At 38.1% G+C, this 18716-nt stretch overlaps 1 protein-coding gene across 1 annotated transcript; it reads right to left on the bottom strand.

Moving 5' to 3' along the window:
• Window positions 1-503: 503 nt before the first annotated feature.
• myoz1b (myozenin 1b) lies at window positions 504-10881 on the bottom strand. Its single transcript, XM_036572396.1, has 6 exons — window positions 10578-10881; window positions 9356-9452; window positions 4865-5028; window positions 3324-3402; window positions 2963-3137; window positions 504-782 (listed from the first exon to the last, which is right to left on the bottom strand). The coding sequence occupies exons 2-6, from the start codon at window positions 9441-9443 to the stop codon at window positions 548-550; spliced, it is 741 nt and encodes a 246-aa protein (XP_036428289.1). The 5' UTR covers window positions 9444-9452; window positions 10578-10881; the 3' UTR covers window positions 504-547.
• Between the last annotated feature and the right edge of the window lie 7835 nt (window positions 10882-18716).

The following is an 18716-nucleotide window of genomic DNA, read 5'->3' as shown; positions in this document are numbered from 1 at the left end:
CAAAGGCATAAAAAATCAGTTCTCCACTGTCACTCCTTTTATTTTTGTGTTCAGAGATCATTCCACAGTAATGAATAAAGGTTCCTTGCACTGCTAAATAGACATAACATATGCAATCTGTCTAGCCTCTTTGCCATGTGTAGGCCATGTTGTCACGAAGAGGTTTCATTACAGCGAATGAAGCGTAATATCTTGCAAACATAAAAACAGCTATGTGTAATATGCTGTGATGGGCTTCCATCCGTGAAAACAGCAAATGGCACAGGAAAGAACGAAAATGTAATAGGCCAAGTGGGATCTCATCTGGGCTGCTCTGCATTCCATGCAAATACATACACATCTATTACAGTTCCTCCTCTATCAGGTTGATATGTGAGTGCACCAACTCCTTAGAGACAGAGCAGGCACATATATATGTGTGCGTATACATGATGAATGTTCACATGTATATCTATGTACTTGTATGTGAATGTGAGCATCACACTACTGTGTGTGTTTATTGCGGAGAATGTAAGTATGTCTGTGCTATAGCAGGATAACAGGGTCCTCAGAGGTCGTCCGTCTCTCCGTCAAAGGGGATAGCGTCCAGGTCCATGTGGATGTGGCTGGGCTCCTCGTTACACACCCAGCCGATAGGTGTGCGGTTGAAGGAAGGTCTAGAGTTGATGTCGTACTGGAAAACGGGCACTGGCTCCGGCTCCTCAGGGGCCACCTTGACCTCTGGGATCTCGAAGGTCAGCATGCGAGAGGCCTTGTCAAATCCACCAAAGGGCAGAGCTGTCCTGTAAGACCAAGCAGAGAAAGCATCTTGCAGGAATGTGTCATGGGTAGTTTGCAGAAATGAGAAACCAGGGTCTAGTAGGGTTTGTGTCACTCAGTCAGTCTCAAGGTCTAATTTGGACTGTGCTCCCTCATGTTCATACAGCTGTATGCAAAGGATTGAGCACGCTGGGCCAAATTACACATTTTCTTGATTTTTGAGATGAAAAGAAGTAAACACGACCAGTGCAGCATACTGTTTTATACAATGCACAGATAACTATCTTATACAGTGCACAGTTACTTTATATTTCATTAACTTAAAATGTTTTTTAAAAATGATAAATTATATTAATACAATGAGTGATAGTAAATCATAGTAATGATAGTAGTATGGCATGTGCAAAAATTTGGACACTGTTCTAGTAGTAAAGTCTTAGGACAAAATTACCTTACTAGGCCTTAATTGACACATTAAGAGCCTTAATGAACTCCTCTAAGCAGCTGTCTAAGAATCTGAAAAAGAAGCTAATTGCATACAACAGTTTCCAGCTCCAGCAAATTCCACTCTCAGAAATGTCATTAAGAAAAAAGGCAGGGCCAGATCTGGAAGACTAAGAAAACTCTCAGATGAAACTGCTAATATGCTGGCAGTAGGCAAAGCAAAGCCTCCACATGACAGCAAAGGACCTGCAGGAAGGTTTAGCTGACACAGGAGGAGGAGCTCTGTTCTGCTGTGCATTATTGTTGCACAAACATGATCTTCATGAATGCATCATCAGAGGGAAACATTACCTGTGACTTCATCACAAAAGTCAACATCTGAGGTACGCAAAGAAACATCTAGACATGCCAGAGGCATTTTGGAAACTGGTGGAGTAAAAGGTAAAATTTGAAATATTTGGCCATAATGGTTGTTTGGAAAAAACAGAATGGAGGTGGAGGTATATGCTTTGTGGTTATGTGGCAGCCAGTAGCACATGAAACATTGCACCAGTAGATGGATGAATGGATTTCAATAAATAGCACTAAATTCTAAAAGCAAATATGGCACAGTCAGTCAAGAAACTGAAGCTAGAAAGAGCCTGGCTTAGGAACAATGATCCTCAAAATATCTATAAATATATCATGAACTGCCTGTAGAACATAAGCTGAAGCTTTTAAAATGGCCCTTACAGTGCGCTGACTTGAACATCATTGAAAGATCTTAAATATGATGTGCATGTAAGACGGCCCAAGAATATTGCAGAGCTAGAGATGTTCTGCAAGAAAGAGTGGGAGAAAATTCATAAAACTAGTTAATCAAAAAAGTAACAGTTTATAAACATGTGCAGAATCTGTTTGCTGCAGAGAATGTGTGGCTTTGCATACAACTACATGTTTTAAGATATAGATGCATAATGATTTTGGGATCATATTGCTATTGGCAGATATTTGATTAAAAAAATAAAATAGCATCTTAGGACAGATTAGAGGACAGATTAGATTTGCCGAATTTCAAAGTGATATTTGATGGCATAGTTATTGTAGTCCAAAGCAAAAAATACCTCATTAAAATGCTGCAAATTTACTGCATCTATAGCAATTATGCTAATCCAGGTAAATCTAGTCCCAATTTAATCATTTTTGCGAGTGTTATTATGTTGGTGTCAGAATCAGCTGATTACATGAAAAACACTGGAAACTGACATTAGCCCACTATTTACTGAAGTGTGAAATCTAAAATGAAATTCTTGGTTAAAATGGATACCAAAAATAGGACAAAATTGTAAATTCTTTATTTATTTGTTTTTTTTTTTATAATGAATAAATTAAAATCATAAAAAGAATTATTATGAAATCAGTCCTTTAATATGGCTGCATTCCAAGTTACTGAAGACTTGACAACCAAGTTGCAGAGTTTTGCCAATGATGATTCGCTGGCGCTGTGTGTAGAAGAAGTCAGCGGTGATCATTGCATGTGGCTATAGGAAACAGCATTTTTAACCGTTATTTCTATTCTTATTCTCTGACTCATTAAATGATATGTAAAGTGTTATATTTTGATACTTTATTGTAAGTTTACTTAATCTTACAGAAATTGAACTTTCCTGTAATTTCAGCCTTTTAAGTCTTATTTTTGTCTTTTTTAGCTAAAAGTCTTCAGTGGTCAAATTTTTGGTACATCACTACTTTACGGTTCTAGAGTCACACAAATTGGTACCTATTGAAACTCTTATATTTGGGCAGGTCCTGCTGCACATGAGGCCCTGGCATTTGTGGCTTCATGGTGGCCTTGAGTTCCTCATTGTCCTTCATTGCGCGCTCCCATGGCGATACATATGTTTTCACATATTCACGCCTCCTCTTCTGCTTCTCTGCCTCAGGATCAACTTCATCTGTTGATGATGACCATGATGAAAAATAACAGTTCAAAGCCTCAAGGAAAACTGTGATGTATGAATACCTCTAGATAACCTTATACATCCCTATATACATACTCTTCTGCCTGCTAGTCATTCTATGAATCATAATGTCTAACTCATTATTGCACTGAATAGACATGTGTCTAGGCCATACTATACCTTTTGGTGGCTCTGGGGCTGGAGCAGGAGGAGTCGTCACTTCGCAGCCTAGAGAAGGAACCAAGTCCTGGAGATTTTGCTGGAAAACCACAAAACACAGAACCAATCAGCATGCCATACAAGTCAGAAATGGACCTGCTTTTTTGTGAAGGGTGTATTTGTGCCACACTCTTGTGATTACACACAAGATTGAGTGATTACACATGTAAAAGTTCCAAATGAGTCTTGGCTTGGACAAACGGTATAAGTAAAATATTATTTATGAGTTCTTTAAACTTCAAAAAGGTTCACTCACTCACTCACACATCTCATTAACAAAATGGTTCTTAAAACCATCAAGTGTAAGGTTCTTCATAGAACCAAAAGTGGTTCTTCTATGGGATCACTCCAAAGAACCCTTTCTGAAACGTTTATTTTCAAGAGTTTATGATCGTCATAATCAAACTAGACTTACAAGGAAATTTATTGTAGAAAAAATAATGTAAATCTATTCAGAGTTATACATAATTTTCACACAAATATGTCAATATTGCCAAAAGTAAGTAAATTGAGGGACAAAGCCATAGACTCTTATAATAAACTCTTTAAGAAGCTGTTGATGCATCCACTCAAAAGGGAGGGGGATTTTTACCCATTTCTTCCTCATAATTCAATTCTCACATGCTTGCTATGTTTTCCATGCCACATAAAGCTGGGAGTGTGAGGGCTAGCACCCAGATATGTGGTAAAACCTCATTTTTCGCACTAAATAAAATGGGAGGAGAACACTAACTGTCAATCCAGTTATGTCTGATAACAGACTTGGCTAGCATCTCGCTGGGTGATGGGGAGAGAGAGGGCTATGCTAATCACCCAAAGAGAGCGAGGCCAATTATGTCCACTTGAACTCATGGCCAAAGATGGCTCTGGCATCGCCTAGGGTCAAACTCCCAATTTCACAATGACAGGGCAAGTGCTTAGATGGTTCTTTAGGAAATGAAAAATGGTTTTCTTTCATGCCGTCTAAGGTGCAAGGTCGAGTCAAGTCTCGAGTCTTTGGAGTGTGAGTCCAAGTTGAGTTTTGAGCTTGTAAGCATGCTTGCAAGGTAGTATAACAGCTAGTCCAGCTGAAGATTTTCTAAGCAAATAAATACAGCTACAATGAGGAACTGAATGGAAATGAAGATGTGAATACTTTACTTTTATCATGCAGATTTCTAAGTCCTGTGAGGATTTCTAAGAGACTATGCGTCAGTATGCGAGACTATATGTATGGGTATGTGTGTGGTGGTTGGGTGGGATGTGGGTTGGGTGTGGGTGGAGGGTAAAAGGGGTGGTATAATAATGTTTAGTGATTGTCATGTTATGTATGGTTTGTCTAAAAAGCTCAAATAAAAATTTGATTACAAAAAGATTAGCTGACAGCTAAAGCCAAATTCACTTTCCTTTAAACACCACATTTACTGCACGTAGCACTTCGTTCTGTCCTTCTGGGATATTCCACTCTGGGATAAGACCCACGTTTAGGCCTTTAGCGACACTCTCTTATCTCTCGCACTTACCAGGTTCTCATTGCTGATGATGAACTTATCCACTCTCTGCTGCCTCATCTTGAACATCTTGGAGCCCTTACCCTTCATGAGAGACAGCTCCTCTAGCATCACCTCCTTTGGGGTCTTAATCTTGGTCCCCAGGTCAAATTCTGTGGCCTCTGTTTCCGTCACCTCTGGGAACACATGAACAGAGTCGTACATGAAAATAACACAATGGATACAAATGATGTCGTTTTAAGTCAAAATCATATTAATCAGATAATTTGTGTGATATAACTTGTTAAAGTTTTGCACTAGACAAATACCTCAGACACTTCACTGAGCATGAGCTAGCATCATCAGCAGCCACTGAGAGTCTGACCGAAGCCAAGGATGCTCATGATGCCCAGAGGTGTGAGTTTAAGTACACTCTAGAATTCACAAAAGCCTCTTAGTGCTCACCAATTCTCAAAGTAAAAGATATATTTTCTTTTTACTTCACAATAAAAGGATCTGATCCATTTTACAGGATGGAAAGTGCACTTCTGTGTCGTTCGTCATAAAAATCTCCCTTCATTCGTTCTCCTGTTTGATATCAGCCATAAACCCTGGAGTCGAGCCACAGCTGATGCCAAAGAGAAGGATGTTGTGCTGAGCGTTGCTTGCATTACATCGTAAATCAGACTCTTGGCCCTGCTTTAGCTTTGCGTGTGTGTGTGTGTGTATATATATATATATATATATATATATATACACATATATATGTATGTGTGTGAATATATGTGTGTGTTTATATGTATGTTTTCCATTTTTTGCTTCATTCCTTATGCTTGGCTGATCATGTAGCTCCTATCACTAGTTCCATTTTTTTAAAGTAAAGAACTTAAGTGTCTCACTTTGACACTAACGGTGACTCACAGCAACAGTATCACTAATATGGAGTTTGGTCAGCAAAGGTTTTTTGAAGGGTCATCCTGTCCCACTATATATATATATGTTACACAGCCATTAACCTCTTGATTATATTATAGTGAGATTTTAATAATAACATAAAGTGCAATATTAGGTCAATGTCCCTTAGCCAGGGGGCCAATGTCACAAAACGCAGCACCAGATACCAGATTTTCCTTAATGTTTACTGTAAATAGTATGGTAGTAACATGCTTGTTCATTCATAAACAAGGATTACCGTGTAGTTTACCGCTTGCGAGATGTGAGACATTGTTAAAGTTTTATCCCATTTATATTTTGCAGTAGTGATTCAAAACACAAGATAATCCTGCAAAAAATAATGCCTGAGCCATTCTGATGGTGATTTTCCCAGTAAACCTAATCATCACCATGGTGATTTATAAATAGCTCTTATGTACCATGCCCCACATTTTGTGTGGCGTAGCGCTATTACCACTGAGTTTTATGAATCTGACCCTAAGAGTTTTTGTTTGACCTTGCTTAGAAAGGCATTTTTTTTAAATGCTTTATCGATCTGACCTTTGTTTTGAATTTTAATTTGAGAATGACTTTAAACTTTACACCAACTTCCTCAAAACTGACTGTTTGCAAAATAATGATCGACACATTCAAACAGAGTCATCTCTAAATGTTACTTCCTCTGCCAAGTAAAGGAAAAACTTCCAAAAACTCTTCACATACTTGTAGTGAGGATGACGGTAGCAGTAAATTGGTCAAATTGTTAGTCTAAAAGATGGTGAAAAGGTATTACTTAAGAACAAGTAATTAAAATGCATGCTATTCTGTTTAACTCAAGAGTGATGATGTTTTTATGTCATTTCTGAAGTTGAAAAAGTTTTGAATTAATCCATGTTGAAGCCCACACTCACAGCTCAATGACAAACTATTAACAGGTGGACTTACACTGGGTCTAGAAACTGTACCTGGGTTACTATATTTGCTAATAGGTGGCCTGAGCTGAATGTTTGACGGGGATAGCAACAATAACTAAGGGCAGCAGGCAGGCCCAGTCAGGTGGTCATTAACTGGAGCAATAGCCCACCAAGCAATCATCATGTGCCACTTAACCTAGTAGCTTTTATATGTTCTTTTTACAGCAGCACTCTGAACTAACTGCATTTTAGAGATGCAGTGCATGTTGTAGGAAGATAAATTAGCGGGTTTTTGGGGATTTGCAGTAAATATTGCTCTCCTGTTGTTTCACTACTGAATGGATGGCTCCTTTTGACAGACCTACCTTACATTCTTCCCTCTGAGCCCATGACTGACAAAGAAATCAAGTGGTATGAGTACAAGCGTACAACAAATCATGCATCACATATCATGAGAGAGATAGATAGCGATATGTATATGTATTTATATATATATATATAAAGGACAAAGTATGAGTGAAGAATTTGGAGCTGCTAGAAATCTTCCTGGAACATCCCTGCTTAGCGGCTATAATCTGGCTGTTGGTTTCGACGGCTGTGAAAGGGGAGCTGTGTGCTGACAATGAAAAAGCGGACGTGCTGTCCTGTAAACAGACGAGTCATTATGAGCGCGGTGCCTGGCAGATGAAGTGGGAGCATCCGATAGGATTAATCAGCTTTCATACACACTCATGTCACACTCACACAGAGTCGCTCATTAGAGGACAGCAGTGAAGTCACACACACATACACACACACAGACACCCACTGACAGCATCTCAGAGATCCTGTTAGTGGAGGATAATTAGGCGGGTACACACCTTACACTAACTGCTCATCATATGCCTGCTTTTCCACTGTATGATGCTAATGACTTTATGGAGGCAGGAAGCAGATTGCCATGCTATATATAATTTTTTATTTATTTATTTATTTTAGCTCTATGTGTGTTCAACATTTGGCACTAATGGGTTCCCACGTTTGGTACACAAAGACTTATTTGTGAGATAGAACAATAGAACAACACACTCATTTTTCGCATTGCCACTGTGCTTTTATTAACAGATAGCCGAGCACAACCTAACGCATTTTGTTTTTTGTTTTTTTGGGGGTTTTTTGCTGAATAATTCTAATGGTAGTTGAGCAAGATTATAATTTTTTTATACAAGCAAACTCTTCTATAAATGAAAACACAATGCAGCTAAAATCAAAAAGCAAATATTACAACTTACCCCATAGGCAGGGTTAATTGAAACAGGCTAAGGGCCTAGTCTGAAAAAATCGATTCAAAATGCAATTAACTCAGTAGAGTTCTATACTGTGCAACATAAATACATTAATATATTTGTTTAAAACTAAATATGATTACTGACGGGAGGCTTAGACGAATCTGTGCATATAAATTTCCAAAAAGTTGACTGTTTTGAATATTGAGGAATATGGACTTCTTTCATTGTTTATTGGGGAGGTTTATTTGTCATACTGTTTTATAGCTAACCCTGGCATGTGGAGGCTATACTTTAGCCCTGCTAGCTTTCACTGTGAGTTGTTTACATGCTTCAAAGTGGTGCTATATTACAGTCAACAGGAGGGTCGTTGCAATAATATAGTGAGTTGAACACACAAATCAGTTCTTTTTTCATGAAAGAAGCTGCTTTCAGAGTGTCTTAGATAGAATCTCAAGAAATGTCTGACCAATTGCTGTGAAAATTAATTGCTATTTAAACACGAAAAAGTGACTAAAAACACATTTCACTATATAAAATATTAAATAATATTATAAAATATTATGTCACATTTTATCTTGTGTTAGATTGCGCCCCACTCTCTTTTCGTCATATGAACACAACAGATGTAAAACAGTAAGAGATTCTGATGATTTCAGTTTGCATTTATTTATGGAATTTAGTCAGTTTAGTAGCGGCAGGGCTATTTTGGATTTTTTTTTTAATATGTTCCAGCATACTGTTTACCCATTTGGAAGTTCATTCTAACATTCATTATTTTATTGATGTATAAACTAGGCAGATAATGACCAATTTACATGGAAATTAGCTTACAAAAAACATCCTGACTGATTTTACTACAATACTTATAGTGAATTAAAGGTCCACAAACTCATATTGTACATTCTCTGGACTGAGATGAGTAGCTGAGGCAAGTAATTATGAACATCCGTTCCGTGAGGGAGAAGTACATGCCTCATATGTTCCAGATTGACGGAACATTTGTCTGAATGTTCCACATAAGGGATTTCCACCCAGAGAGTTAGCTATGCTCTACACAGGGCCTGAGAAGGCCAGCTGACTCTGGTCTAAAGAGTGCTGGGAGTCACAAGACACATTTAATGATGAGTGATATTTACAACTCCTCTGAATGCTCCATTAGTTCTCAACCTAATCTTTATCTGCCATATCTGTGTTGTGCGGTCGAGTGCCACAAACAAAGAACAGAAAACTGCTGACACGTGCTTCAGCTTGCTTCTGACTTTTACAAGTATGTTTTGAGTTAACAGCTTTCCTAAGTTTAGAGAAATGTGACACCATAATTTTCCATGGTAATCAGTTATACAATACAGATGTGGCAGCTTCTGGATGTGAGCATGTTCTCATATTCATGAGAAAGAGGAGATACTCACCATCTTGTGTAATGTTGGAAAGGTCAGTGATTATTTTAGAGGGCTTTTTCCTCTTGTTTGGAGGAGCAGGAGTTCCAGACAGGGGCATCTTCACAGCCTGTGTTAGTGTAAACAGAACCATGTCAGCAGGTTCATAATAAAGAAACTGCCATACTTTACTTCATACTCATTTTTTTCTTTGGAGACATCTATTAGACAATTGATATCTACAATATTTGGTTATTATACACAAAACTATTGCAAATATTTTGGCTCTTTTAAAGGCAATGGCTTAACACCTTTAAACAGTCCTTCTAAATTAATTGTGAGAATTTACAGGGTGTGATAGACAGAGAGTCATTTAGACTACAGGGCTAGTAACTCAATCATCACCAGTTATTTTTGGCTACACTTGAACAGCAGGTACAGTTACTGATCCTGAAAATTTCTTCTCCTAAAAAAGTACCTCCACAAAAAGCTCAATAAGACTCATGTTTTTATCTGCATCCTGTTTTTCAATGCAAACATTTTAACATAATTCTTAGAGAGGAAAGCATTAGAAGTAGCATAAACAAGTCTCTTGTTGCAGTGAGGATATTTCTGTTTGAGCAAACTAAATCAATCCACCGCCAGCAGAGGAGTGCGCCCGGCTCAGCAAATTCCTCAAATGTCCTGCGCGTCCACACCAGGGCATCTGCAAAATTACTGTGCACTATTTAAAAAAAGGCCTTACTACAAAATCCCTTGCTGCTATTTTTTTATATACTGAGTGAATGTGATTCATAAAAGCAGTAAAAATACCAACAGTCATTGAGTGGTCAATGAACGTCCGCCCTTGAGTAGGCCTGGTGTCTGCATGGACAGCCTCGCAATTAATAAGTCATTCATGAGTCATTTGAAGATCAGAAACATTTGTTTGAAAACCTGTTCTTAAAAGGATATGATGCTCTGTGTTCTCTGAAACTCCAAACTTCAGGAGTAACTTTATCTCATAGCAGTGATTTATACTATTAATGCCTGGAAACACTGAAAGCATACCTCAAGCCTCAGTTCAAAAGCAGCAAATCTTGTCCATGTTTTGGGTGGAACAGTGTAAAGAGGAATAAATCAGCCCAAGCCCCTCTCGCGTGTCAGTCAAAGTTAAGATTAAGAGCTCATTACATAACTTTGCCTTTATCACCCCGAGTTTGGCATTCATCCCCTGCAGTTTAAGCACTCCCCTGGCACAAGCCCCCCTTCTTACCTAAGACAACAGAATCCTTTAGGAAGAAAATAAAGTTAAATGAAAGTTTTAACAAAAATCCCAGAAAAGACTGGTTTTGGATAAATCCAAATCCTTGGTTTTGGCACGTCCTGGGTTTCCTCAGCTGTTGCTGCTGCTGCTGTCTTCTACATGCCAAAGAGAACGAAAGCAGAGCAGCGATTGGGGTGGCAGGGGTTTTTGGCCTGGGAGGGGGACTTCCTTCAGTGTGGTACAAAGAGCAAAGGCAAAGAGCAGGGGCAATGGTGAAGGAGATACTTTTCTTGCAGATGCTTCTCGGGCCTATATATGGAACGGTGGAGAGCAAGGAGTTTTGAGAGAGGCCCCACACGAGGACCGATAGAGAGAGAGTGAGAGAGAGAGAGGTTTTCACTCTTAAAGGAGAATTCAAAAGATTTCTGCATAATTAAATGGTTAAGATGTAAACAAAGTCATTAAGAGTGGTTTGGTGTAAAAGGTTAAAGAGCCAGAATTGTTTATAGTGATGGTGATAGGAACCAAATATCTAGAGAGTTTAATGCCTTCAAAAGCTACCTGTAGGTTGTTTTTACATATAGTTACAAATACATTTCCTGATGTTTCCTGTTTAATGGTATGTTCAAGGCCACTGGTTGACCTTTTTTTAATTGTGGAGAGATACATTTAGGGTGTTCTAGCATTTTTCAGATTTATTACTATTTTATCACAAAAACTCAGGAGAAACATGCAGGTTTACAGCTCATCTTTGGATAGTAAATAAAATGCTAAATGTGGGTTGTTGACATTGAGATCCCTGGTTCCTATCACCACCATGGCAAAGAAATCAGTAAGTTTCTCTACAATGAACCATTTCACATCAAACCTCTCAGCATGACTGTTTACATCTCATTGACTGAATTATGCATAAAATGTGATTCATCCATTGAATTCCCTTTGATAATCTTTGGTCACAAACCTTGACTGGATTCTCTTTTGACATTATAGACGTGTCTATATTAAAAATAATATAAAAAGGCAGAAACTCCTGTGATAAAATGCAGCAATCACTGCTGAACTGTATCCTTTTCAAATGATAATACTTTTGCTATTACTCAGATATATACTTATAAGTACTCTGCTTTTTCTTCATTCCCACTCCAGCTTCATATTAAGCTACTAACTCTCTATTTGTGTTTAATTTCATTCTGTTCTGGAGGTTCAGCTCCTAAGCTGCTTTGCTGTTGTTCACACCTCTTACTTTCATGCTTTATTGTTTTACTTTAGACTAATGGACTAAAAATAGAGCAGAATAATGGCTAACAAACTTCACTTCCTACACTGATAGATGCTGGATGTGCCATAAGCTCCACTACAGTTCTTTTGGGAACTCTATTGTTTTTTGCTAGGCTACTTTCTTTTCTTTTCTACCTCAGTCATTATTTCACTGGAGTTACAATACTTATGAGCATGGTTTTAAGCTACTCTACCCACCTCTGGCTAAGCCTGTGTGCAAGAGTGAATTAGGGATAGTCAATATGGGATATAAACATTTGCTCAAGTCAGCAATTTAACTCGTACCTCGGGCAGTAAAGCTGATTTACTCAGTATAATAAGGGAAGGAAATAATTTTCCTTCTTATGTTGAGAGAATGATCTTGTCTTGATTGCACAAGGCATTTACAATGGTGTGAAGCATCTCTATTAGAGATACTCTATATTCAGCGGCCTTCCAGTGGGCGGCTCAAGCAGTGGAGCGTTTGACAGAGCCCCCGAATGAAGACTTATTGCTCTCGGAGAAGAGGCGAGCTTATTTACAGTCGGTGTCCCACCAATTTAGAGCCTGGACAATAAACCCAATACGGTATGCAGAGAGAGTCCTGTCAGTGCTATCCAGCCTAGGACCTTTCAATGTCAATCAGGAAATCGGTTAATCTAGTGTTTTGAAGGAGGAGGTCATGCAAATGTTGATGTAACAAAGTGCCCAGGCATTATTTATCACCTCAGAGGAGAGCGGTGTTTGGTAGAGTAGCATTCTGCTGAAGTTCATTTGTGCATAAAGGAGCCTGCAGTGACATATCCAGTGTCATAAAATGCCTGTCATTATAACTCATCTTTTTATAATGCCATGGACATCTGGTATCAATTATTGGCCTGCATTATTACAATTACAATTGTCGCCATCATCAGATTAAGGATTCATCTTAGGGCTCAATTGTAGGATTTATGATGTCCTGTTTTTGTTTTCATTTTAAAGTCAACCAGCACTTAAAAGATACACATACACTAATAATTTGCCATGAATTTAATTTACTTGATTCAAATTTCCATATCAACAAAATACAATTTTGTCTTTCAGGTGTACATTGATGTAATATACAGCACTCATGAATTTTCATGAACTTTGAATTTTTTATTCAAAATTGTGTACAAGGCCATTGTGTACAAGCTATTCATTTTTTAGCACCGAAAAAAAGACCATTAAACTCTGTATGTACATTCTATACATTCTATATAACATCAAATCTATCAATATTTAATTTATCCATTCTTTACCTTTGTGCACCCTACTGTCACTTAAACTCTTCCATCCTTTCCATCTTTAAAACCAGCTAGAGGTAACAGCTGTGTCCACCCAACAAAAGCTGTTCCCAAAGGAGTCACTGACATTATGTTCTCCTTCAAAAAGTCGCTAACATTAACACAAGCAACTACCCAAACTCACCTCAGCTGCCTTACAAAATCTAAAATAGATGGAAAAGGAGATATTTCTGAGTAGATTAGACAATCCATTTGCATAAGGAAGAGGAAAGTCAGAGGAAAAGAAGCAGAACAAAAACAGGAGTTTCCAAAACTGAAGTTCACAAAACTATCAAAAGTCTTCTAACAACTGTGCAAGACCTTTTAGACCACCGAAACTATTGGTGTCACACAAGCAGTACATTTTAGAAATAGGAGGAAATGAAGCTCCACTCTTGCTTAAGATCTGCAAAAGTCCATAGCTGTTTCCATGTGAAATGTGGAGGTTTTATAGACTGAAGAGTCTAAATTGGAAGCAGTTGGCACAGGTTATAACATAATGGGTGCCCCCATTGCCAACAGGCTAGAGCTCAATTCCTTACCTGGGCAACACTATGCTTAAAACAAGAAGGATCATTGATTGAGACTCTTAACACTTCATTCACCTCCTGAACATTTGAATAAGAGTGTCATGTAAATGTAATTTGGATTACTTGGATCATGAGAGACTTGCAACTAACCTCTAAAACTGAACTTTGGCAATAACAGAATATCTCTGCAGATTTCTTTGAAAAACTGAGAGTCAGTAACTTTTACTGGCCATTTTATGGTCTCTGACATTTGCATACTAGTGTATACTATATGTCTAAAAGTTTTCCGACACCCCTTCTAATTAGTAAATTAAAGTGCATTTATTACACACATAGGCTTTTATTGTGCTCATAATTGTGCCTTGCTCCATACACATGCATTACCAATAGAATAAACACTCTGGAGCAACCACACATGAGCCTAAGGTCAAAATGCCCAGTGCTAAGCATCAGCTAGAGGGATATAAAGCCTGCCTGCATTGACCTGTAGAACAGTGGAATTGCGTTCTCTGAAGAGACAAACTAAATAACTTTGGGATAAACTGCAGTGGCATTTTTGATCCAAGACTAAACATCTAACATCAGTATCTGACCTCACTAATGCTCTTGTGCCTGAATGCAATCAAATCCTCACAGCAATGTTCCAACATCTAGTGTGAAGCCTTCCCAGAAGAGTAAAGGCTGTTACTGCAGCAAAATGTAGACAAACTTGATGTCAGAAGAAACAATTGATGAACAGCTATCAACAAACTTTAGGTCACAAATTGTATTTTATTAATGTGGAAATGATGGACACGTTTGTATTAAGCAATTTCAAAGCAGCACGTTTTCAGTGATTGTATCAGTGACTGAATCACATTGTAAAAATGTGTTGCGTTTAGCTCTCAGCCAAATACTCGCTTATTAACAGGACTATAAATAAGTAGTGGGAGCATGCTAAAGCTGGCAAGATGGCTCCAGCACACTGAAACACAGACCAGAATCAGTACAGTACTGGCCATCACCGCTGAGGAGGCTCCTCACAGAGCTACCAACCTGCCGCTAAAGTTAGCACCTGATACCCTGACATCTGATCACAGGCCTAAGACCTTAGAGGAGGTCAGCAGGCAGTTCACCTTGTAGAGGAGAATCAAATAACCCAGACAAAGTTACAGCACATGTCTCTTGTTAATGCCACATACCTATCTGGACATCTGCCAGAAGCACTCAAAAATTTACTGAAAAGATGAAAAGACATTCAAGTGTCAGTACATGTGAGTGCAGTGTTTATCTTCTGAGGAGTAGCATCAAGGTGAAATGCACTGTAAACTGTGATAAGTCTAATCAAACTTTTTGAGGTAACTCGCTGCCTCAAATGAAGTTTTAAATCTTTTTTTTTTTATGTTTTTTTAACTTAAAATGTAAGTAGACATCACACAGACTATAGTGTTGGGGAAACTTGAGCTTTTAAGTTGGGGTAAATACATTATTACATGATTGACATAATTGTAATGACTACAAACTGTTGTTTGAAAACCACATCTGAAGGAACAATAAGAGCTAATAAACAAAAATCAAATCATTCACTAGGAATTCTGGATGACTCCGCCCCGTACTCTATCACTTGTCTTTTTGAGTTTGTTCTACTCAAGTGTAAATAAGTACACTTGAATTTTCAACAGTATAAACAGCTTGCCTGATAGCAAGTAATTGCAAGAAAATCAGTAATCAAACTAAATTAAATGATAATTTCCATTATTAGTATTAATAGAATAGGAAGAAGGGAGAGAGACTGGTAGACAGAAAAGTGAAAGTGTTGAGAAAAAAGTTTTAAGCTGAGTCTCAAAGTGGGAGAACAGTCGATGAAGTCTTGATGGATGGCATTCCAAAGTATCCGGGCCACAGCACTAAATGATCCACCCCTATTAATGTTATAGTGGTCTTAAGGACCACCAGCAAACTGATATTGGTGGACCTGAGAGTGTGAGATGGTGTATAGAGGCACAGGAGCTATGATAAGCAGGACTTTATACTTAAAGTCAGCATGAATCTGAAATCACAATGTATTTCCAAGTGAACCATGGTATCAGGGAGGGTCTCTGAGCTAGCTGAGACAAGATATAATTGGTTAATAATATTCTAAATTCAATATTAATTACATTTCTGGAAACTAAAACATTTATGTCTTCAATATTTAGTTCTTTTTTTTTAAAATAGACTTATGTCTGTATTGAATCCATGCATGTATTATGGTACTACTCTTGTGTAAATTTTGGTTTAAAACAAAGGGATTAAATTCCTGAATTGGCCAGTGAAAAAGGGGTTCAGTCAGGAATTATGTTTCTCCATAGTATAATTTAGGTAGATATAGCTAGGCAAGCTCTGCTATTGGTCAAGACTTCAAACTCTGAAGGACTAATGCATTAGATTAATTATAAATGTAATTACGAAGTGACGAAGAGAAATCAACCAATCACGTTTTGATTTCCAAAACCTGGGAATTTTCTGAGAAAAAAACATCCTACTAGGGCTTCTGGAAGTCTTAGATACACCAGTGACTGTGAATAGGAACAAAAGCCTAATCAGTGGGTTGTTAGAAATTAAACACAGCAGCATCCGTTCATTACCAGAGCTCACTACAGGATAAACTATATGCTAATATGTCTGTTACAAGCATCAAGTAAAACAGAATATCTCATGGAAGCTTCAAATGTCTGTGCTTAATCTAGAACTGCCAGAAGATTTTCATACTAATTGCCATTACCTTAGTGTTAAAAACTCCTAGAATCCCACAGGGACGCTAGCAGAAGTTAGCGTTATTGTAAAAGTGTTCTTTTGACGCTTGTTTTGACGGAGTTTTTACATTTATGGACCAAATTGAAGGCCTTGCTCTAATAGTCTTGGTTCACCACTCTCAAAAACAGAAGACGTTCAGTCACCACACTTCCAAAGAGAAAACATAAATTTTGTCTTTTTAAATGGTAGGGTATGATTAATTATGCTTAATATGACCAAGGACATGAACTAGGTCGACTTTAAGTAATGTCACTGATGTAAAATGAGTGTAATGTGCAGGGCTTGGTATGAGTGAGGACTCTAGCAGATGAATTTTGAATAAGTTAAAGTCTATTCAGGGTTTTTACCAGAAATGCCAATGAAAAGGTTACTGCAGTGTGTGAGGTTATAAAAGCAGGAACATGGGTATGCTGCTATTTGAGAACGGCATAAACAAGAGTGAGTGCAGATGTTGACCTTGTCCTGAGACAAAGGAACAGACTTTTTAGCATCTTTTCAATGCTAAACCTTTATTTAGTGTTGCTATATCTGAATGAATGACAATTAGTAGAAAGCTCTGGGTGTTGTATATTACAATTAACACCAATGACTCACCATGAATAAATAATGGTTTGCAAGAACAAAAAGGTTAACGTGATGGGACGTGACCTTAAACCATGCTTTCTGAATTGAACACCAGTGCCACCTTGTGTGCTTTTTGGATTACTGCAGTACCGTTTCACACAGCAGCTATGACCACTACTCTGATCCTATATAGCACTGATTCTCAAACCTGGAGACACACTGCCCTGCACTTTTTAGTGTTTTCTGCTCCCAACATACCTGATCCAAGTAATCATCTTATTAACAGTCTGTTATTGAGTTCCCGTGGCTATGTGAAGGCAGGGAAAGCACTAAAATGTGCAGGACAGTGGGCCTCCAGGACCAAGGCTGAAAATCACTGCTATATATGGCACAGAAAACAGTATACAGAAGTGAGAAAGTGGACAAATGTGTAGTTATAGAAGCAGAAAGTAACAGAGAGATGGAATATTTTTATTGCTATAGTTTCAGTGTCTCAAACATTAAAAATTAGTTGTCATATGCCCAGGCTCAGACAACAAGACATTCATAATAACATTTCTCTCAAATAACATGTTGCTTTTTCTTTTTGTGTCTTAATCACACTTAATACCTATTTTTTGAAAGAATATTGCTCACATTGCTGTAATTATAACAAAGCAAATATTTACCATTGGTGCATAGTTTCTAACATACATCTCTATGTAAATTAAGGCATGCATATTAACAAATCTGATAATACAAAATGAACATCTCAGTGTACGACACCTATGTGTCCTACATAAAAAGAAAACAAAGTGATTTCTACTGTGGGTTCTCTTTTCCTTTTTTCCCTTATTTCCTAAACCATCTTATAGTCCATTGGCTCCAGTGCTTAATTTAACTTCCAACAGCCAGCCACCAAACCTCAGAGGAGAAATGGTACCTACCACGGAATCTGTTTTAATTGGTTATGTGTTGCTTAAACTACACAAGAGTGAATATTTTTTCATACATTTACACATTAATGGGATTTAAGGTGGAAAAAGGTCCACTTGCACATGTAATATTTGCGTGTGAGGAAGCAATGCACAAGACTGAAATAGAACTCATGTTTGTTTTGCAAAAGCATCATCCACAGTGACAGCAGAGGCAATGAAATGTGAAAAGATGTAATGTTCACATGATGAAGCGGCATGAGCCATGCACTGAGAAATGACACAGGTGCTTTTCCAATCTGTCATGCAGTCATCTCCCGCATAACTCTCCGCACTGGGAGCCACATGCATTGCCGAAAGTAGCGTAGGACAGCTATGAGGGATCAGCATCATCTTCTGTAGTCTGAAGCAGCATCTGAATGAAATAAGCACATGCATCAAGCAGCCAAAATGATTCATATCCAGATATGTAGAAGTTTGCCTGCAGGTTCAGAGATTAGGGTGCTGTGTAGTGTGGTTTGTACCATCTCTCCTGAGGATACCAGTCTTGTTTCTTTCCACACAGATACCATATTCCTTGAGCACCTCTCCCATCTCTCTTTGTCAGAATCACTGGGCCTCACTGTCCATCGCTGCTTCAAATAACCCAGTTTCTTTATAACATCCTGTGGCAATTTTGACACATGTATAAAACCCTCTAGAGTTCTTGGGTATCACACCAGTTAAAGACAGTCCATAACTCTCTGCAGTGGAATGAGCTGCAAATCTTCATTCATCATCTTTGATCTTTCTCTCACCTTGATC

Source organism: Colossoma macropomum, unplaced genomic scaffold (genome assembly GCF_904425465.1).
Source record: "Colossoma macropomum unplaced genomic scaffold, Colossoma_macropomum, whole genome shotgun sequence".
NCBI lineage: Eukaryota > Metazoa > Chordata > Actinopteri > Characiformes > Serrasalmidae > Colossoma > Colossoma macropomum.
The sequence above is the reverse complement of the archived record's forward strand: the minus strand, read 5'-3'. Positions and strand labels throughout refer to the sequence as shown.

Bases quoted from the DNA above. Each gene is read 5' to 3' on its own strand.
- myoz1b (XM_036572396.1), bottom strand. From the start codon at position 9,443: ATGCCCCTGTCTGGAACTCCTGCTCCTCCAAACAAGAGGAAAAAGCCC. The intron at 3,403-4,864 runs GTAAGTGCGAGA...GTGGTTTTCCAG, and splicing joins TCATCAGCAATGAGAACCTG to CAAAATCTCCAGGACTTGGT. The intron at 3,138-3,323 runs GTATAGTATGGC...CATCATCAACAG, and splicing joins AGCCCCAGAGCCACCAAAAG to ATGAAGTTGATCCTGAGGCA.